This window comes from Euphorbia lathyris, chromosome 7 (assembly GCF_963576675.1).
Source record: "Euphorbia lathyris chromosome 7, ddEupLath1.1, whole genome shotgun sequence".
Classification (NCBI taxonomy): Eukaryota; Viridiplantae; Streptophyta; class Magnoliopsida; order Malpighiales; family Euphorbiaceae; genus Euphorbia; species Euphorbia lathyris.
In genome coordinates, this window is record NC_088916.1 from 70,681,978 (window position 1) to 70,702,204 (window position 20,227).

Sequence of the window (20,227 nt, forward strand, 5' to 3'; positions counted from 1 at the left end):
GTTATAGCTAGACCTGTTCAAAAGCCCACTGGCCCGCCCAGCCCGTCCAAGCCCACTCTTCAAAGACTGGGTTTGGACATATATGTTTCATAATAGACACGGCCCGGTCCAAGCCCGCTTAGGCCCGCACATAGAGTAGGTTGGGCTTGGGATTTGTCTCAAAACCCAGGCCCAACCCAACTGAAATTTTGATAATAATTTTAATTTAATAACTTTTATAGTTTAATAAACTTTATACTATTCCAAAAATAAAAAATTTAAATTTCTTCAACCTAAAATTTCCAAACCATATATTTTTTAGAATTGGTGAACATGTATATATTTTTGTTACTATTTTATTTATTACTATCAAAAAAGTTTTTTTTTTATTATTTTTTTTGGTAGAAATTTTTTTTATTTAGGATTGCATTAATTGATTTTTATTGAAATAATCCTCTAAAATTTAGTTTATTGTATTTTATTATTTATATTTATAGTATAATTTTTTAGCTTAATTTTAATTTTTAAAAAATACAAAGATATTAGTTGGGTCGGGCCGGGTTGGGCTTGGGAATTAGTTTTTTTAGCTTGGCCCAGCCCGAGCCCCATATAAATATAGTGCGGGCTTGGTTGGGCTTGGACAATTTAATTATGTCATAAGCCCAGTTAGGCCCGGCCCAAGCCCAACCCGGCCCAACCCATGAACAAGTCTAGTTATAGCACTCAGCGGTAGAAATAGGATTGAGTAGAGGAATAGAGGAAGGTACTCTTGTATACTCAGTTGCTATTGTAAAAGGTTTGTGCTCTACCTTTAAAGAGCTCAGTAGAGGATTCGAAAAGCTCGGAAGGAATTCCGGGGACTGGACGTAGGCGGAGAGGCCGAACCAGGATACATGTGCTGAGTAATATCTTTCTAACCCTTAACTCCTTTATATATTGCTTGCTAAAATACTATCTAGTAAAACACTAAAAAGAACATGAGCTGAGTTGAGTGAACTAAGAAGCTGAGTTCAGGAATAGACTTAAGTGCTATCTCCTGACTCAAGAATAGAAGCAGTCTTAGTCACCCGTTGACTAAGCTTGTATTTAAAACCTACTCAGTACCACTGTGCTAAAAGACTAAGTTAAAGTCTTAAACGAAAAACAAGTCAACCTTAACGTGAAATTTTTTAAATAGTTTCTAACCCTCCTTGGAACTAATATTGTCACGTTACACGAGACCAACAACCCACTCCCACTAAAGAAATCGTAGGCACTAGCTAGCCACCAGGCAGTAGGAAATTTAATCAATAGCAGCCAACCTCACCTTTGAAGATGGGGAAACGGCCAGCTCCGTCTCAGAGGGTGAGCAATACCCCATGACTAAGCTACTAAAAACTCTACACAAATTCCAAACGGCTTAGAACTGTTAGGCAGAAGCACAACGACAGATGATGGCTACCTAGAAAGCCATGCAAGAGGATAATAGGAAGATATGGGATTCCTCCGGTCAAAACATCCCCTGGCCCCGTAGGAAGCCGTTCCATAGCAAGAGGAAACCAACCTCCAGACCAATAGGAACATGCCCCACCACAACTCCCAGCATAAATCCCCCCAAGGAAGCAAGGCGAGGACTGGGAAACCTGTTTCCAGTGCTTTCTAGACAAAAAGCCCCTTGGAGGGGCCATGGGTGGAAGCATCACGTCAAGAAAAACTCCTCTAGTCCAATGAATCATTGAGGCCAGCTTTCCCAGGAACTAGAAAACTCACCGACTACCCTCTTACACCGACATCAAAGATTCTTTAACCACTGTCCTCAGCCAGAACCTTGTGGAACATGTTCATGATCAGGAGTAAGAATAAAAAGTGTGTTTGCTACAATTATATGCTTCTAATCGGCCCCAATGACACCATTTGGAGAAACAATAATAGGCAATGAAGTTTCTTCAACTACGGGTTGCAGATCTCCATACCAACCTTGCCATCACTTCCATATGCATTCATCGGATTGTCAACATATTCAAAAGTATCAAAATATGTGGAGTTTTCAGAAGGAGCATCAAGAATACGCATAGTAGAATTACTTGAAAAGGGGAATGTACTTTCACAAAAGGAAACATCACGAGATAAAAGAAATACTTCATACTCTCTATATCATAAGGACCCCACCCTATCTTCCCAAACGGATACCATACAAATATACATTTTCAAGAACGAGAAGCAAACTTATCATCGATACAAGGTTTAACTTTTGCATAACAAAGACACTCAAACACCCGAAGCAAATCATAACGAGGGGGCAAACTAAAAGAAACTTCTTAAGGTGTTTACGATAAAGTAATAAGGTTGGGGTACGATTTGTAAGATGAGCAAATCACTAACAATATTAAGAATATGTTAATGTTTTCTCTCAATGCTGACATTTTATTGAGGGGTATCAACACATAAATTTCGATGGAGAATACCCTTTTCAGCATAAAATTGACCGAGACATGGGAATTCCCGTCTATTATCATTCGAAGAATTGTAACATGTCTATTAAATTGAGTTTGAACAATGACATAAAATCCTTGATGAGTTGTAGAACCTCAGATTTAGCGGATATGGGATAAACTCAAACTACTCTAAAATAACCATCTACAATAGGTAAAAAATAGTGAGCACCACAATAGGTAAAAAAAAAGTTTTTGCTAAATCGAACTTGTTCAATATATATATATATATATATATATATATAGGGGTGAGATCCAGCGTGACAATTGTTTAAGTTGTGACAATGAGCTTATTGTGTAACATAACAAAACTACATAGTGTTGATGATAATTAAAAAATGCAAGGTGGCAAATTGGTAAATAAAATGAAAGAGATGATAGAGAAAATTGTTTTATTTCTTTTCTTTAAAATACATTTTCCCGACATCTCTAACATTGTTTTTTGAAAATTTTTATCCTATTAGACTCGTCTAAATTAGATGGTCATTTTAAGATCCCTGAAGTTCAAGTAAAAAAATTTCCGGTGAACGGAATCCGGGTGGGCGTTTTCCGGCGAGAAAAAACGTGCCCAGAAAATTCTCAAAAAATTTCAGAAAATGTAAAATATTATTCTAAGAAACTTTAATTCTTGGGTCGAAGCAGGATTTCTTACGGTTTAGTCCCAATAAAACGTTTTCCTTAATTTTATCCATTTTACATGCTTCAACAATTTGTTGGGACTATACCGTAAGAAATCCCGCTTCGACCTAAGAATTAAAGTTTCTTAGAATAATATTTTACATTTTCTGGAACATTTTGAGAATTTTCTGGGCACGTTTGTTCTCGCCGGAAAACGCCCATCCGGATTCCGTTCACCGGAAATTTTTTTACTTGAGCTTGAGGGATCCTAAAATGACCGTCTAATTTAGACGAGTCTAATAGTATAAAAATTTTCGAAAAACAAGGTTAGAAATATCGGGAAAATGTATTTTAAAGAAAAGAAATAAAACATTTTTCTGTTTGAACAATGCAAGTATTATGTTGGAACAAATGATACACTGATTTGGAACAATGTAAGTATGACAAAAAACGTGCTCAGAAAATTATCAAAAAATTCGAAAACATGTAAAACATCATTTTAAGAAACTTTAATTCTTGGCTCAAAGCGAAATTCCTTACAGTTTTGACCCAATAAACTGTTGAACCATGTAAAATGGATAAAATTAAGGAACAAGTTTTATTGAGACTAAACCGTAAGAACTCCCGCTTCGATCTAAGAATTAAAGTTTCTTAGAATAATGTTTTAAATTTTTTGAAATTTTTTTAGAATTTTCTAGGAACTTTTTTTCTTGCTAGAAAACGCCCACTCGGATTCCGTTCACCGGAATTTTTTTTACTTGAGCTTCAGGGATCTTAAAATGACTGTCTAATTTAGACGAGTCTAATAGTATATAATTTTTCGAAAAACGATGTTAGAAATGTCAGAAAAATGTATTTTAAAGAAAAGAAATAAAACAATTTTCTGTTGGAACAATATAAGTATTATGTTGGAACAAATGGTACATTGATTTGGAACAACGTAAGTAGGACAAAAAACGTGTCCAGAAAATTATCAAAAAATTCCAAAACATGTAAAATATTATTTTAAGAAACTTTAATTCTTGGCTCAAAGCGAGATTCCTTACAGTTTTTACCCAACAAATTGTTGAAGCATGTAAAATGGATAAAATTAAGGAAAACATTTTATTGGGACTAAACCGTAAGAACTCTCGCTTCGACCTAAGAATTAAAGTTTCTTAGAATAATGTTTTACATGTTCTGGAATTTTTTGAGAATTTTCTGGACACTTTTTTGCTTGTCGGAAAACGCCTACCCGGATTCCGTTCACCGAAATTTTTTTTTTTACCTGATCTCTTATATATATATATATATATATATATGGGAGGGATCAAGTGAGAACCTCCTCAACCTTGGACCCTTCAGTAACACTCCACACTGCTTACCACTAAGCCAATTACTTTGATTGTGTATTATGCTGCGCTCTGCTTAATATATCATTGTCCTTGTAGCTTCTATTGTTTAATATTTGACGCATGCACTTATTCATATCGATTAAATATGCATAATAATGAATTATTAATAGAAAAAAAAGAAATGTGCATAATAATGAATTATTAATAGAAAAAAATCCAAAAACATGCTCCAATTTTTTATTTATTTAATTTCTTTATATTTTTATAATTTATGTTATATAAGAAAATATATTTTTTTAAACATACGTTAGAACATATATATATATTTTTTTTTGAAACAACATATATTTTAACTTTTAAAACACGAACTATGAAGTTTAGAACGTACGACATATTTTTTAGAACATACGTAATGTTTTTTAGAACACGTGTTATGTTTTTTCGAACATGAGTTCTAAATTATATTTTTGGAACAAATGAAAAAACGGTCCAGATATCTACTGATTTTTTTAGAATATTATACTTAATTTTTAGAACACAAACTATAAACTTTAGAACATACGTTATGTTTTTTAGAACATGTGTTATGTTTTTCGAACATGAGTCATAAATTATATTTTTGGAACAAATGAAAAAACGATCCAGATATCTACTGATTTTTTTAGAACATTATACTTAATTTTTGGAACACAAACTATAAACTTTAGAACATACGTTATATTTTTTAGAACATATGTTGTGTTTTTTTAGAACATGTGTTATGTTTTTTCGAACATGAGTTATAAATTATATTTCTGGAACAAATGAAAAACGATCCAGATATCTACTGATTTTTTTAGAACATTATACTTAATTTTTGGAACACGAACTATAAACTTTAGAACATACGTTATGTTTTTTTAGAACATATGTTATATTATTTAGAATATGAGTTATAAATTATATTATAGAACAAATGCAAAAATGGTCCATATATTTACTGGTTTTTTTAAAACATTATACTTAAGTTTTAGAACACAAATTATAAAGTTTAGAACATATGTAACAATATTTAGAATATCGTCCTTAACATTTTAAAACATAAATTACAAAAATATAGAGGAATTAAATAAATAAGAAATTAGAGCATGTTCTTGAATTTTTTTATTAATAATTCATTATTATGCACATTTTTTTTCTATTTTTTTTTTATAACACATTTTTTTTCTATTAATAATTCATCATTATGCACATTTAATCAATATTAATAAGTACATGCATCAAATGTTAAACAATAGAAGCTACCATGGGAATGGTATAGTAAGCAGAGCGCAGCATAATATATAAGCAAAGTAATTGGCTCAATGGTAAGTAACATGAAGTGTAATTGAAGGGTCCAGTGTTCGAATCCCATGAGAAGCAGCGTTTTTTTTTTATTTTTTACACTCAAAACGACGTAGTTTTGAGTGTTCTCACCATAAGGAAGTGTCCTCACCTAAAAAATGATTCTCACAAGAGCCCTCTCCTATATATATATATATATATATATATATATGTGTGTGTGTTATAATTTGAGTGGTCAAGAACCAATTTTCAAGTATTAATATACAACTTCTCAAAATTAAGCTAAATTTTGTTTAAGATTCCTAACATGTAAAAAAATGGACTTAGGGAGGGTTGAGCAGGTAAAAAAATTAAAAAAATTGATTTGAGAGGGCCTATCAGGCAAAAAAATTAATAATTTGTTTTTAAGGAGGGCTAACAGATAAAAAAAAATTAGAAATTTGGATTTAGAGATGCATAACAACAAAAAAAAAATAGAAATTTAGATTTTTAGAATACCTAATAGGCCCAAAATATTAAAATTTTGAATTTTAAAAAGTCTAACACTAAATGTGCCATCTTGGGGAGGAGTGGCTAATTCAACACCCCAATAAAAAAAAATTGAGACAAGGGGGCCAAAATTACACGGGATCAAGGTGGTTCTGGTGGCCGGAGGAGCCCAGGCCCCCTTGACTACGCCCCTGATACTAACATACTTATTTCTATTACTATTAAGAACCGTAAACCTAATATTTCACGAATTTAATAAAATTTCACAATTTAAACGAAAAAGGGTTGATTCCAAAAAAGAACTCAATATGATTACATTGATTTGCAGATAAAGAACTGTAGTTTTTTATTGTCAAAATGGGAATTGTGTTTGTTTTCATTTGCGAAATCAAAGACTTGTGGGTTGACATATTCAATTTGACCGCTAACGACATAAAAATGAAAATATTCAAGAATTAAAGTTGTTTTTTTATTTCTCAAAATCATCATTTTTGGAGTTTTGTTTCTAAACACCAATTTTCTCTTATCACTAAACAACACCTAAATAACTTCAAAACTAAAAAGGTAAAGAATTAAAATTGCCCAAAATATCATCAAATCCTTTGAAATTTTTTATTTTAAATTCATTAACGGTCAAATTAATAGTGTCAACGACAGTCCTTATTTTGACAAACCAAAAAAAACCACAGTTTCGTTTGTAAATCAGTATACAAGGATTTGTTTGTTTGAATTAACAAAAAAAAAAAAAAAAAAAAACTAATACTTGAAGTTAAAAAAATTAGTAAAAGGTTAATGAAGAAAGATAAAGAAAAATGGAGTCTAAAATGTCACCAAATAATAATGGCGGTCGCATTAAATAACAATGACTCCCTAACCAACCACCTATCCATTTCCCACTCCCAGCAACACCTAACACTCTGCTGTTTTGCCTTATCGCCATAGCCACACACTAATAAATCTCCCAATTCCAAATCTCCACTAAACTTCCGATCTCGACAAATGGCCAACAATACTAATTCTACTACTAACAACGATTTAGCTCTCAGAACTTGTCTGGTATGGTTAGCCGTACTAATGGCGGTCGTCGGAATTTGGACTCAATCTTTTAAGAAAGTTTTTGTTACTTATTTAGTCGGTATGTTTGGAATTGCCGGTGTTCTTTTGCCTGACTGGGATTTTTTCGCCAGAGATTTCTCCCGCTGGTGCTCTCCCATGACTGTCGAAGAGAAGGCTGCTCTTTCCCTAAGATCTGGCTTCAGGTTTTCTTTTCCCCTTTTTTTTTTCGTTTTCCTCTCTAGTTTAATTTTGTTTAGAATATAAAACATGCATTTTGTCCCTAATCTTCCATTAACGAGATTTGAAATTGAAATTGAACAGTCTGTAACCTTAAATTGAAATTGAAAATCTATAATGTTGTGTTTACAGGAAGAAGATATCTCCTCTGAGAGTGGCTGTTTACTCAGCTGTTTATGGATATGGTATGTATAAATGGTGGAGATATGTATCATCTTGACAGAAATAAATTGGGAATTTTGGGTCTGAATTGGTAACAAGCTTCTTTTGCTGTAAATAATTTCTACATTTTCATAGTTACTCATCATTTTGATTTTGATTTTGATTTTGCTGCATTTTAGATTTTTATATCATTGTGTTAAGATATATGGAATTCCAGATGATCAATTGTAATTTTTTTAGGAAAAAAACGTTCTGAGATCCTTTATCAACTTTGGTAGACTTATGTTTTTTTTTTCAATACATCAAATCTCTTATTATTTATTTTTTATTACATTAAACCACTATATTTCATAATTCAATTAAAAAAATTATTCATTTGAAATTATATATTTTTATAATAAATTTAAAAACTGTTTTCAAAATACCGAGCTCCTTAATATGTTATTTTACCAAATTTTGTTTTATGATTGATGTATTCATCCATAATCATAAACCATATACTCCTTTTTGTAATTTTGGAATGGAAGTTGAGGGTGACATCATATCCATTGATGATGAACTTAAATTCTCCTATTGTTGAGCAGACAATGAAGAGATACATAGAAAGAAGTTTTAGCTTGGACACTACTATTTTTGGCTTTCTTAACTATTGTCATATCATATGGCATCATGTTAGGTTTGGTTTAGTGGTAGCTTTCAATATTGATATCGACTCATCTCTGAAACGGTCTCGTATTTAAAATAATTTTCTAATTTACAGTTAGACTCTGTTATTGAACTTAAGACTGGTATTCTATTGTACAAACCTTTAATTTTCAAAAGTTATAATGACTCTCTATTCTTACTTAACTGTATTCAATAGTTTTTACTTCTCGATAGAATTTGTTGGATGCAGAAAATGAAAGCTACTCTCTCCCAAGTGTCAAAAAGAAAATGTAAATAGACACGTAATTATGGATTTTTAAAAGTTCATGGACAGTTGAAGTTTTAAAATTATTAAATACAATTGGACAAGAATATGAGTTTTTTTGACACTTAGTGCTTGGACAAGAATATGGAGAATCTCTTTGGGAAAATCCACTAAGAAGAAAATAAATAGAAATTTCCACTCTCAGTGGGGTGAGTCCTCGCCCCATTTAGAGCATAGACCTGGCAATTATCGTGTCGTGTCATTTCGGGTTCGTGTCAAAAAGAGTAAATTCAAACCCAACCCAAAAACTTTCGTGTCAAAGTCGTGTTAACCTGTTCGGGTTAGTGTCGATTTCGTGTCGTGTTTTCGGGTGACATATAATTTTGTTATGCATATATATTAATAATAACTCTTAAAAATATAAGAAGACATGGTACTGTTTTTAAACATTTTATATCATTTTTAGATTAGTATGTTAACAATAATTATCGAAAAGTTCGATAATATCATGGTAGAGGATCATGTAATGTGTTTATAACAATTTAGGAAATTCAAATCAATATTTGCAATTAATACTTATAATTTTATTATCTTTATTAATAAAGTGACATAAAAAACACGAGAGAATATAACAATAATTTTCAATATCCGTGTCATTTCGTGTCGTTTTCGGGTTCACATATCAACACTAACCCAACCCAAAAATTAGCGTGTCAGTTTCGTGTCAACCCAAAAATGACCCATTACCTATTAAGCTCAACACTAACACTAAAAATCCGTGTCATGTTCGTGTCGTGTAATCGGATCGTGTGTCATTTTGCCACCTCTAGTTGAGCACTCACTAGTTACCGAAAAACGCCAAATTTTTTATGGAAACGGTGACTTTAATTTTTTTATGTAAAAACACTCAAAATATCAATTTAGCACCTATAAATACGAGCACTTCTATCAGTGAATCTTGAATCCGTCCGTGAAACAACTTATGTTATACCTATGGCTAGGGAGTTCATTCTACAAAACTACAAGCCTAAGCAGAGTCAATGAAAAAGACCTGGAATTAGGTATGCCAATGATATGGGTTTTGAGCTTTTGTTACTCACTTATCGTCTTAATAATAAATGGATTTACGAATTTGTTAAGGTTTTAGTAAGGCATTAATATTGAACCTAAACTTGTTAATGAGCTGAAATTTACAGAATTACAATATTAAAAATTATTTAGTTCAGTTTGACAGAATGTCAATGACTAGGATAGGATCGATTTTTAAGGAAGAGCTGAGCAAACTCTAAAAACCAAGGCGATTTATACTGCCCCCTATAATGACAAACCGTCCCAAAAATGACTTGCTCTGAAAAAATTTCTAGAATGCTTCTTAACCAAACTGAACCTGACCTGCAATACTACGTCGTTAACCAAACTGATCCTATAAAACTATGCCGTTTAACAATAGCAATTTACGTCCACAATGTCCTCAAATTTATTGTGGCCCAAACTTTTGGTGACAAATTACCTCTTAACCAAATTTATAGAGGTGCCAAATTATGCTCACAAACTTGGTGTCAATTTCGTTCCATTTTTTCTTTTTTATGAAAAACATTATCCTTGAACTATATTAACTAAATTTTTTTAAACTAGTTAAGCCTCAAACTAGACTATCTTTTTTGGGACATAGAAAGTAGTAAGTAGCAAGTAGTAACACTAAAAATAAAATAAAAAAGAATACCTCAGAATTGTTGGCTTATCTCGGTACCTATCCCCAAAAGGCCTTGCTGATAAAGGCCATTAGAGTTGGCAAAATTCCTAAAACTTAACCATACTGTTTTGTAATCTATCATATTTAGTTGACATTGTTAGTAATTGTGCTTTAAGTGCATAACCTTGTGCTCTTGGCTAGCATTTGCATCATGCTCCCTCTTTCCCCCACATGGAAAATAATTATACAACAGAGCCACATTCCTAGCAAATTTACAAGTTCACAAAGCACTTGCATGTCATCCAGAATCCCCAGATGGAATAGCTCGAGCCAAAGAGTAGAACTATTCTTCCCCCATAAATATAGAAATAAGAGAACAGATAAATTTTAGTCACCAAGTTATACTGTCAGTGAACATTGAAATGCAGTTTTTCAGAAATCAAAATGACAACTATTCCACCTATATTTTGTTGTAAAACTTTCAATAACCAATTCCTAAATCATGTATTAAAATTTGAAGTGACACTAAAAAGACCAACAAAAGTCCTTTGCTCACTAATTTCACTTCAAAATATATAATAAGCCCAAGTAATAGACTATGTGCAAGCATACTATATTTGGCTTAACTAATTTCAGAAATATATAGCCTAACTAAGCAGCCTTTTTTTTTTCATATGTTGCAAGGCTATCAGAAATAATACTAGATATAATTCAACTAGCATATAAATGAAACAGACCTAGCATTGGTTGAAAAGAAAACTATCATACTAATTCAAGCAGGACCTTACCTCCTTTTGGCCATTTGTTCTCTGTTCCATTTTTTGTTGATTCATCAATGTCACAATTTGGAGGGCGAGCCTTGGCGCAACGGTAAACGTTGTTGTCGTGTGACCGAGAGGTCACAGGTTCGAGTCTTAGGAGCGGCCTCTTGCCAAAAAATTGGCAGGGGAAGGCTTGCCCCCAGTACACCCTTGTGGTGGGACCCCTCCCCAGACCCTCGCTTAGCAGGGACGCGTAGTGCACCGGACTGCCCTTTTTTTTATCAATGTCACAATTTGCTGGCTTTTTGAAGACTTAAAGCATCAGGGAGAAGCTGCAATAACCATAACCAGCTGTATCATGGATGCGACGAGTTTCATGCAAATTTTATAAGCAGAGAAATCTGAATCAGAAACAACTAGTTCCTAATTTGGTCTCTTGCTGGAAACCTCCAGAAACAACTACTCTTCATCTAGCCAAAATATACACACTGTCATATTGAAGAACAGTATTTATACAGAAGCATAAATTAGGATTTGGAAAAAGAGAAAAATCTTCTAAAGAACTTAATCTTTATCCTTGACAATGACAACCTAATATAAGGGAACATACAATCCAAGACAGCAAAAGCTCAGTCAAGGAGACTAATCATTCATGGTCTTGGTTTAGGTCATCAAGTAAATCTTATTAGGAACCTTGAAAATAAGATAGCTGATTTGAACAGAACTCTCAAATGGAGATGCAAAAGCACTTGCAAATGCTACGAGACGGTTATAATAAAACTATAAGAAACAAATTGGGCATTATCATCTAGAAGGCATAGTAGGAACATTTCCAAGTTGAAAAGCAACTCCTGAATTTTTTAACAAAAATTAAAAAAGAACAAAAACCATGAAATATATCATACAACATATAGATAAAGTAATCGTGTCCAACGACCCATCAAACAGGCAAAATGCTCAATCAAAAGAATGGAAGTGCAGTTATCAAAATAGTGAACACTGAAGAATCAGAAAATTGTTTAATTAAATCAAAACTGATCTCAGGAAACATTATCAGAGTTGAAGAACATTCCGCCATGAATTAAGCCAAGCTGTTCAAATCAATCAAGTTGAACTATGTGAAATAGAAACTCAATAGACAATATAAACCCAAAAATGACGTTTCATATCTTAATGTAAAGAGAATTTGCCTACCTCGTCCGATATTGTAGTCGCAGAGAGAGCCGATCATCCACTGAGTTGCCTAAGGAAGAGAATGATTTCGATTTTGCATTCAATTTCCTGAATACTCGCTTTCCTTGTAGAGAACTCCTTTTATTTTCTCCATTTTCACATGGATGCGAAATCTTCCTCCAAATATTATTTCGATTCTACGAATCTTCATCGCCATAACTAGTTGCCGATATCTAGCAACCATATCCTTAATCACCCTTGAGATTCAGATTTTCCCTCCTACGATTTGGTTGGTAAAAGGCAGAGGCGGTTTTTTCAGTTTCTACCCGGAATAAACCTATTAAAAACAGAGGCCCAAGTTTCCGCGGCCCAATGGATGAGAAGTAGGGCTGGTTTAAGCAAGAAAGCGAAAACGCATTATTACCTTCGACAACATAAGCCATCATACCATTACCAGAAGATCGATCAAAGCAAACACTCTTGTTGCTGCCTACTCCATCACTATGAGACTGCTAACTCACAACATGCTATCCTGTAACATCAAGGGAGTATCCAACGGCTTCCCTCTGCGCATCGAGGTGGAGAAAGTGGTCGAAAAGGAAGTTGAATTCAATCCCGATTTCATCAGAAACATGTTTTCGAAGATTGAGTGGAAACCTCTCGTCGACGCCGCTAGAACCATGGGCTACGCTGAGCTGCCGGAGGAGGCCGAACCGTCAATGATCGAGTCGGACGAGTTCCTCAGAAAATTTCACCATGCTCTTCTCGAGCTTCACCTGGAGGAAGGGGCTTTGATTTGCCCGGAGACGGGTCGCAAGTTTCCTGTCAATAAGGGAATACCTAATATGCTTCTGCACGAAGATGAGGTTTAAGATTGTTAGGGTTTTGAAATTTGGAGGGGAAAATAGCGAGTTTGGGTTTGATTTTGTATTGTTGACTAGAGAATGTAGCAGATATGGTGTTTTCCGTTAGGTGTTCAAGTGTTTTGGGTATAGTTTTCTGATAAATTTTCGATCTTTTAAATTTTATTGTTTGTTTTCCCCTATTTCGTTACATTGTTCTCATTAGCTTCATCCTCAGCATATAATTACAGTGTTATTTTATTTGATTCTTGCCTGTCCAAAATGCAAGTGGCAATGCTAATTTAGAACAGCTTTTGGTTGTACTGGTGATGGTTAGATGAATTTAGGTAAGCCATTAATCTGAATTCATATCCACAGCTATCCGAAAATTATCCGAACTCAATATTATTCGGTCCAAATGAAATTATCCAAGATTTTAGATGAAAATGAAATTTTAAAAATATAATACTCCTGATACCCAGCAGGATCGAGAACGAGAATACTCGAGGTAGCTGTTACTAGCTGGGAGTAAGACCGATTCAGTCCAATTTTGGGATTGGCAAATCTCAAGAAATATATCTAATTAGTAAAGAAAAAGTTAACAATTCAATCTAATTTTTAGTATTTTTATTCAAATACTCTGATCGAAGAATCTCCCACATATTTTCTTAGTTTTAATGGGAATTTGAGAATTAAAAAAAATTAAAAATTCAATTCAATTCTAAATTATTTTTTTCCGAATATTTGATTGATAAAGCTTGCCAACCATGTATTATGTGAGAGTTGACCAACGAGGATAAAAAAAAAATGGAGGGAAAAAAGAATAATATTTAAAATTGCAAATACTCACAAAAGAAAAAATTACAAGTGTTTAAATTTTGAAGTTATTTGTTAAATTTGGAAATGCTTTTAAATTTGTTGATTCTGAATGACTACTTATATGGACAGAAATATTAAACCGTATCCATTAGGACAGGACAGAAATATTAAACCGTAACGATAAGAGTATGGCACTACAATCGGATAACAGAATGACACTACAATGGTTCTGTTCTGCTTCAATCCTACAATTTCATCTATTGGGGCACAATACTAAGTTAAAACTGTTCCTGGGCTGGGAAAAAATTTTACTACATACAGCCCGTACTGCACCTCAACATCCAAGGTTGATTTCGCCTCTATATGAATTCAACTAGATAGCAAAATAAATACATAAAAACTAGTTTATTAAAGAGGGAGAAGCTCCCAATACAAAGAACAAACCTCAAACAAATCTACACCATAATGCTACTTTTCTTCTTTTTCACTCTATGCATGGACATTTAAATTACCACATTTTTTTCTCTCTTTGTGAACTATGATCTAACATTGCTAAACATAACAGCTTATGTATAATGCAAACAATTGCAATGAATATGAAGCTTGAAATGAACTCAAAGCTTCTGAGTATTCCCTACAATTTCGACTCTCTCAATCGTGTTTCTTCCGAGGCGTTTCATCAGGGGGAGGAGGCACACCAAATACCCAATCAAGAACATTAAGGTACTTTGATCGAAACACTTCCCTCTCCTGTGCGTAACAATGCATAATTATAGCTGTTGAGATACTGAAAATCACCACGTCTGCTCTCTTCAAATTCTTCGATTGTGGAAAATATCCAGCATCGGCCATACATGAGTAGAAGCTTTCCATCGCTCGTGCAAAGCAGTAGAGCGCTATCTCCATTCGCCTGCTTTTTTTCTCAATTGCTAAAGCAATCCCGGCAGGGAACTGGAAGATAGACTATAAATGTTATTAAGAAAACATTGTCAGTCGCGGATGAACAGGGGGTCGGTCACGAAGAGTCTATCGACCCCCGATTCCCGGACAAAAACAAATATTAAAAAAAAATTAGATTTACAGACGCAAAGCTGTTCTAAACATAAAATTTTTGTTGATATTTTCATTATATTAAGAATCTGTCACGGAATTGACTTCATTAGGGAATTTTTTTTTGTCACTGATACTTAATGCCAAAGAATCTGTAATTCTTAATAAACTTTCGTCCATTCTAGCTCCGCCACTGAACAGTTGAAATTGCTTACCGTGGCAATTGTCACCATTGGGATGTTACATCTCTTGAAAAGTCTAAACAGGATACACGTCCACATCCTGACAAACCACGCGATAAATAAAATTTACTTCCCAAGTTATACCTCATTAAGTATTACATAAGAGGCACCATAAATAAATAAATAAAAGAAGAAACTATAGTTAGAATTAGTTTTAATAGCAAGGAACGCAATATCTTGAATTCATGGCAAAAAATACTATATGTGAATGAGCACTAACCAGGAAGATGAAGAATATGTAGCCAAAAACAAGCTTGATCTGGCAGTACCGAGAAGACCCCTCCCCAATATACTAGATGGCCTGCACAAGTTGGAGGCCAAAAAAAGGAGTACATGAGACCAAAATGAATGACAGCTTCAATGAACTGCAAAATACAGACGAATAATTTACAAATCAACAAGCGGATATCGCTTAAAATGATAGCTCAATCTATGACATTATGAGGAAAATTCACAGGATTTTAGAGGTGGCACATAAGAAAGTGCTAAAACAAGCACATTCAGAAAAAAAAACTGGAATTTTCAATCCTGTTTATACAAGGTGAACAGCCAATATTTGATGAAGACACTCTGAATTACTATGGAATTCTGATCTAGCTGAAACGACTGAAATGGATTTGCATAGTTGAGCATTCAACACAATAAAAGCAGTCATTTACTTATTTTGCCAACTAGAATCTTAATTATCCTTATCTCATGATCAACCAATCACTCTGCAATTTCAAATAGATAAAAATAGGAATTATACTATGCCTTCTTGTAGGATAAATAATAAGAGAAACTGCTTAGCTGCTCCATTACCTTTCCAAGAGGCCTCGACGGTGAACTATTAATGCAGGAATTAAATATACAGGGAGATATACTGGAAATGCTCTTTTACATGCTTGAACAAAAAAAGACATAAGATGTGAACTGCATGATGCATTTCCATGTATAATCTGCACAAAACTTTCAAAGTTTTAGTCTTCAGAGAAACAACAAAAAATCAGGGAAATAATTAAAAAAACAGCAGAGTAATGAATGTATATGCTTGTAAATTTTTGGTACATGCATAAAATCAAATCCACACATAAGTTCTTATTTAATTAAATCATAATTAATAATCATAGTTAATTATAATATTACTTTGACTTATCTACTCAACAAAAAAATAATATCTTTCACAATATAATACATGTGCACTCAGTTTCTAACTCTGGTTCTCCTATTCTTTTCACATTTTTCTCCCATACAATGATTTTAAAAAAACGTTTATACAAAGAGAACACGTAAAAATTAATAAAAAGATTTGAACTTCAATGTGCTATGAGAAATTAGTTATTAACATTTTAAGTCTTCAAGTTTTTACACAACTCTCAATCCATATTCACGATATGTCTAACTTCGCCTTAATGCTCACATTCACAGAAGGATTAGTCCAATCTCATGAATATCCACTAATTCTATTGATGGTGCTATGCTTGGAAAAACTAAATACTTTGCTGAAGAAACCTCTGAATATGAACTGGATCTTTCATCACTACTAAAGAAACAGAATCAATCAGTATCTGCTTTAGAAAAAAATGACAAATACTTTGAAGTGATGTAGCTTCGAATTTTTCAGTAAAATATCGTGCAGATTCCACAGAAGAAAAATAAATAAAAACATAAAGAGATAGGGAGAGTGAAGGAATAATAAGTCATGCACCATGAACTCATTTCTCAAGCAAAACATGTAAAAGAAACATTAATCATACCGTGCAAGGGGTTTGCATTTTCGGATCCAGTTTAATGTCAACACCCATAGAGCTGTAATGTTTCTCTATCAAATCCAAATTTGTAAAAGGCAAGCCACTTGCAATATCCTTCACTCCTTGGAGGATAATAGGATCCTTTGCACCTTGTTTGATGAGAAAGGACAAGTATGATGGAGCCAAACTCTCTGGCTTCAAAATGTAAGCTGACCTGGAAATGCATATTTCCACTTAAAAAAAAAAACTCAGACAAAAGTAGAAAGGCACTCTGCTAAGAAATTAAATGATGCAGTAATCAGAACATAAATTTGGTGTCTGCTGCATAAGTCCAGAAGCAACTGACTGAAGTACCAATCAAAACATCATGTGATACAAATTACTTCTGGAACTAACTCATGGTAAAATAATATGATAATTCCTTTTACACTTATTTTCGAGTCACTAAAACAGCATGTACCAACCTTATGATTACAATTTGGTTGAATGGGTCTTAATTTAAGCCTCAGATATGCAGAAAGCTAAGGATAATCAATAACAAAAGAATTCAAATTAACACAAATAACAACTCGTTGAGCCACTTGCATTGCATGTTTATTATCTATTTAGTGTATAGCAAACAGAAATTTAAGGAACCTTCTAATTCTAATTGCTCTTCATGGTTGGCTTCCAGGGTAGAATCAGACAATAAAACTGCCAGAGTCTAGATATATAAACATAAACAGCAATAACTATGAATTGCAGCGTCAACTATCTGCATCTGAAATATCATAGTGCAACTTAGTTAAGTTACATCAACATTTATTCAGAGGCAACAGAAGCTCCAAAATAAATTCTCACGCATAGGTACAGTTACACTTCCATGAAGACTTAATCTCTAAAATGAAATTTGATAACCAATACACTAGCAAATTTATAGAATATCGGAAGTTCTGAAACCCCAGACTTCAACAAGTCAAAATTTGGATTGAAGAGGAATACGTACAAAATTTGAGAAGAAGATAGACACATGAGAAGTACGTCACCATGCTTCCAAGTAAGAGGTTTACAATATTTCCCAAAGCGTTTGCTTTTAATGCCGCAACGTGAAGCTAAAACAGCAGCACGCATAAGTATGTATACAGCCAAGCTTGTATGCTGCGTGCTTAGTCCCGTAAGAAGCATAGAAGGCCCAGCAATCAATCCTGCAAGCAAAGCTCTCCACTTCCCAGTCCTAGTACAATTAAGGCTTCTTAATCAAACTCCAATTCACATAATCTGAACTCGAACTTCAAAACTCAAAAATGAAAATTGATAAAACAGTGAAAAGCATAACTCAATTGCTTACCTACGGTGGCCTCCGAAAGAAGCAATAATTTCATCCACTGAAACAAATGTGCCGGCGAATGTCCCAAGGAAGAAACCGTATCTGAGTGTCTCCTTAAGAGCTAAAGCAATAGCTTCACTATTAGTAAACAACTCAACTTTCCTGAAATCAGAAATCAAATTCAATATTCAAAAGCTAATTACAACGGAATTAAGATTAAGCACAAGAGACTATTTCAATTTCACCTCGAGAAACGAGACGATCTAGTCCGAAGCAGCTTAGCGAGAACTGCAAACAAAGATAAACCTCCTTTAAGACCAGCACCAACAGTGAATCCTTTAGCCGACGCAGTAACAACTCTCCATAGCTTCTCCGAGTCTTTTAATGGAATCGAATCGAATCCTAACATAGAACAATAATTAGAACATGAAGGAGGATTAGATCCAATGCAATGCGGACATCGAGGATTAAAGCAGTATTTCTCCCCATCGCCATTATCGCCAGCACAGAGTGATACTGATGAAGTGACAGTTCCATCGCCCGGTGGCGACGACGACGGCGAAGAAGAAGATAATGAAGACGATGAATCCGACATGGAGAAGTCGGCTACTTGTTAGAAAAATTATGATAAATAGAGTGGAGAAGGTGAATTCATGGCACACAGGAAACTTGGTGGGAATTGTTTTTGAAAGGGAAGACGAAGAATGTTGTTACTTGTTAGCAGTGGTTTTCGTGTTTATAGATAATATAAATGAAAGAATACCACGTGTGGCTTTTATTCCGATTTCATTTCTAACACGTAACACAATTACCATGACAGTCTTTTGATTGGTACTCTAGCTAGTAACCAACATTATCTATCATTAGGGATTGTAATAGTACGCGTTACTACCCGATTTTAACAAGACTATTTATAATATGCATGATAGGTATGAAATGAGTATATGATCAAAATAATTACTCGTTAGAGTAATGGGATCGGTATGAAAAATTTGAACCATATCATTTTGTTCTTCGATAATGGAGTGATACCACATTCTTTTATTCTTTAATAATTGTGTGATACTACTAAGAGTATCTCTATCTCTAGTGTAACCAAATTGGTTGTTACTTTTTACCAATTGGTTGTAACCAATCATTAGAGAGCTTGTTAACAAATTTAGTTTGTTACTAAGTTTGGTTACAAACTTTTACTTTCTAGGGACCTACCTATAAAGCATAAAAAAGGTTTTTTGGTGTGTAAATTTATTAATTAATCCTTATTATTTTATTTTTATATTTTTTTTACTTTCAAAATTTTTGAAGTAACAAAAAGTCTCTAATGGGTTGTAACTTGTGGATGTAAATTATCTCATGTGGTACCCCCAAGTTACAACCTCCCACTAGAGATGCTCTAAACTACTTTATTCTTATTGATTAAGGTTCAATTTATTCAATTTTTAGATTGATGATTTATTAAATTTATACTTTGTTAAATTTAATTTTTTTTTATTTATTGATTTTTAACAGGTAAGGGTATCTGTGGGGACCCACGAATTAAATGAGACAGGTATGAGATGCAAACTGTATACACATTAGGGTAATGAGATGGATATCGATAATTAAAAAATAAACGGGTAAGGATTTAGGATTGATCAGTAATTTTCAGGGTTGGTCAAGTTACATCCTACACTTTTTTTTATAGAAATTGGGACGAGACAGAACTTGGGTGGGGTGAGCACCTGTGGCCCAAGAACTGACAAACCCGCAATATATTAATAAACGAAAAATGAGTGTTTGAACAAGAGAAGAGGAAGGAGAACAAACAAAAAGAAGGGGGAGGATAAAAGTTTAGGAAAGTCAAGAAAAACGCAAATGAGAAATACTACAAATGTCATCATTGATAAACATGTGGCAAAAAGCAGGAGCTGAAGGCCACCAATTGATCACTGAGGAAGAGACTTCAAACTTTTCCAGTGCATCAGCAACTCTATTTCCTTCCCTAAAGATGTGTGAAAAAAGAATGTTCATCCTAGAGCAAATGCTGAGACAA

General features: G+C 33.6%; 3 protein-coding genes across 4 annotated transcripts; 2 read left to right on the plus strand and 1 right to left on the minus strand.

Moving 5' to 3' along the window:
• The first annotated feature begins 7,080 nt into the window (after positions 1-7,080).
• On the plus strand, positions 7,081-7,829 carry LOC136200592 (signal peptidase complex-like protein DTM1). Its single transcript, XM_065990969.1, has 2 exons — positions 7,081-7,473; positions 7,640-7,829. Exons 1-2 carry the CDS (start codon positions 7,214-7,216, stop codon positions 7,725-7,727), a joined length of 348 nt encoding a protein of 115 aa, XP_065847041.1. The 5' UTR covers positions 7,081-7,213; the 3' UTR covers positions 7,728-7,829.
• Positions 7,830-12,619: 4,790 nt separating this feature from the next.
• Positions 12,620-13,331, plus strand: LOC136201539 (multifunctional methyltransferase subunit TRM112 homolog A-like). The gene has a single exon (XM_065992228.1). The coding sequence runs from the start codon at positions 12,710-12,712 to the stop codon at positions 13,076-13,078; it is 369 nt and encodes a 122-aa protein (XP_065848300.1). The 5' UTR covers positions 12,620-12,709; the 3' UTR covers positions 13,079-13,331.
• A 922-nt stretch (positions 13,332-14,253) lies between these two features.
• LOC136200639 (uncharacterized) lies at positions 14,254-19,065 on the minus strand. Of its 2 annotated transcripts, none has more exons than XM_065991056.1 (8): positions 18,441-19,065; positions 18,217-18,357; positions 17,875-18,102; positions 16,896-17,103; positions 15,961-16,097; positions 15,380-15,460; positions 15,133-15,199; positions 14,254-14,818 (listed from the first exon to the last, which is right to left on the minus strand). In XM_065991056.1, the coding sequence occupies exons 1-8, from the start codon at positions 18,788-18,790 to the stop codon at positions 14,519-14,521; spliced, it is 1,512 nt and encodes a 503-aa protein (XP_065847128.1). In that variant the 5' UTR covers positions 18,791-19,065; the 3' UTR covers positions 14,254-14,518. The 2 variants fall into 2 exon arrangements, with proteins under 2 accessions (XP_065847128.1, XP_065847127.1); XM_065991055.1 differs by having other exon boundaries at positions 14,254-14,830; positions 18,441-19,064.
• Positions 19,066-20,227: the final 1,162 nt, after the last annotated feature.

Bases quoted from the DNA above. Each gene is read 5' to 3' on its own strand.
- LOC136200592 (XM_065990969.1), top strand. From the start codon at position 7,214: ATGGCCAACAATACTAATTCTACTACTAACAACGATTTAGCTCTCAGA. The intron at 7,474-7,639 runs GTTTTCTTTTCC...TTGTGTTTACAG, and splicing joins TCCCTAAGATCTGGCTTCAG to GAAGAAGATATCTCCTCTGA.
- LOC136201539 (XM_065992228.1), top strand. From the start codon at position 12,710: ATGAGACTGCTAACTCACAACATGCTATCCTGTAACATCAAGGGAGTA.
- LOC136200639 (XM_065991055.1), bottom strand. From the start codon at position 18,790: ATGTCGGATTCATCGTCTTCATTATCTTCTTCTTCGCCGTCGTCGTCG. The intron at 15,461-15,960 runs GTAATGGAGCAG...CAACTTGTGCAG, and splicing joins CGTCGAGGCCTCTTGGAAAG to GCCATCTAGTATATTGGGGA. The intron at 15,200-15,379 runs GTTAGTGCTCAT...GTGGTTTGTCAG, and splicing joins ACATATTCTTCATCTTCCTG to GATGTGGACGTGTATCCTGT.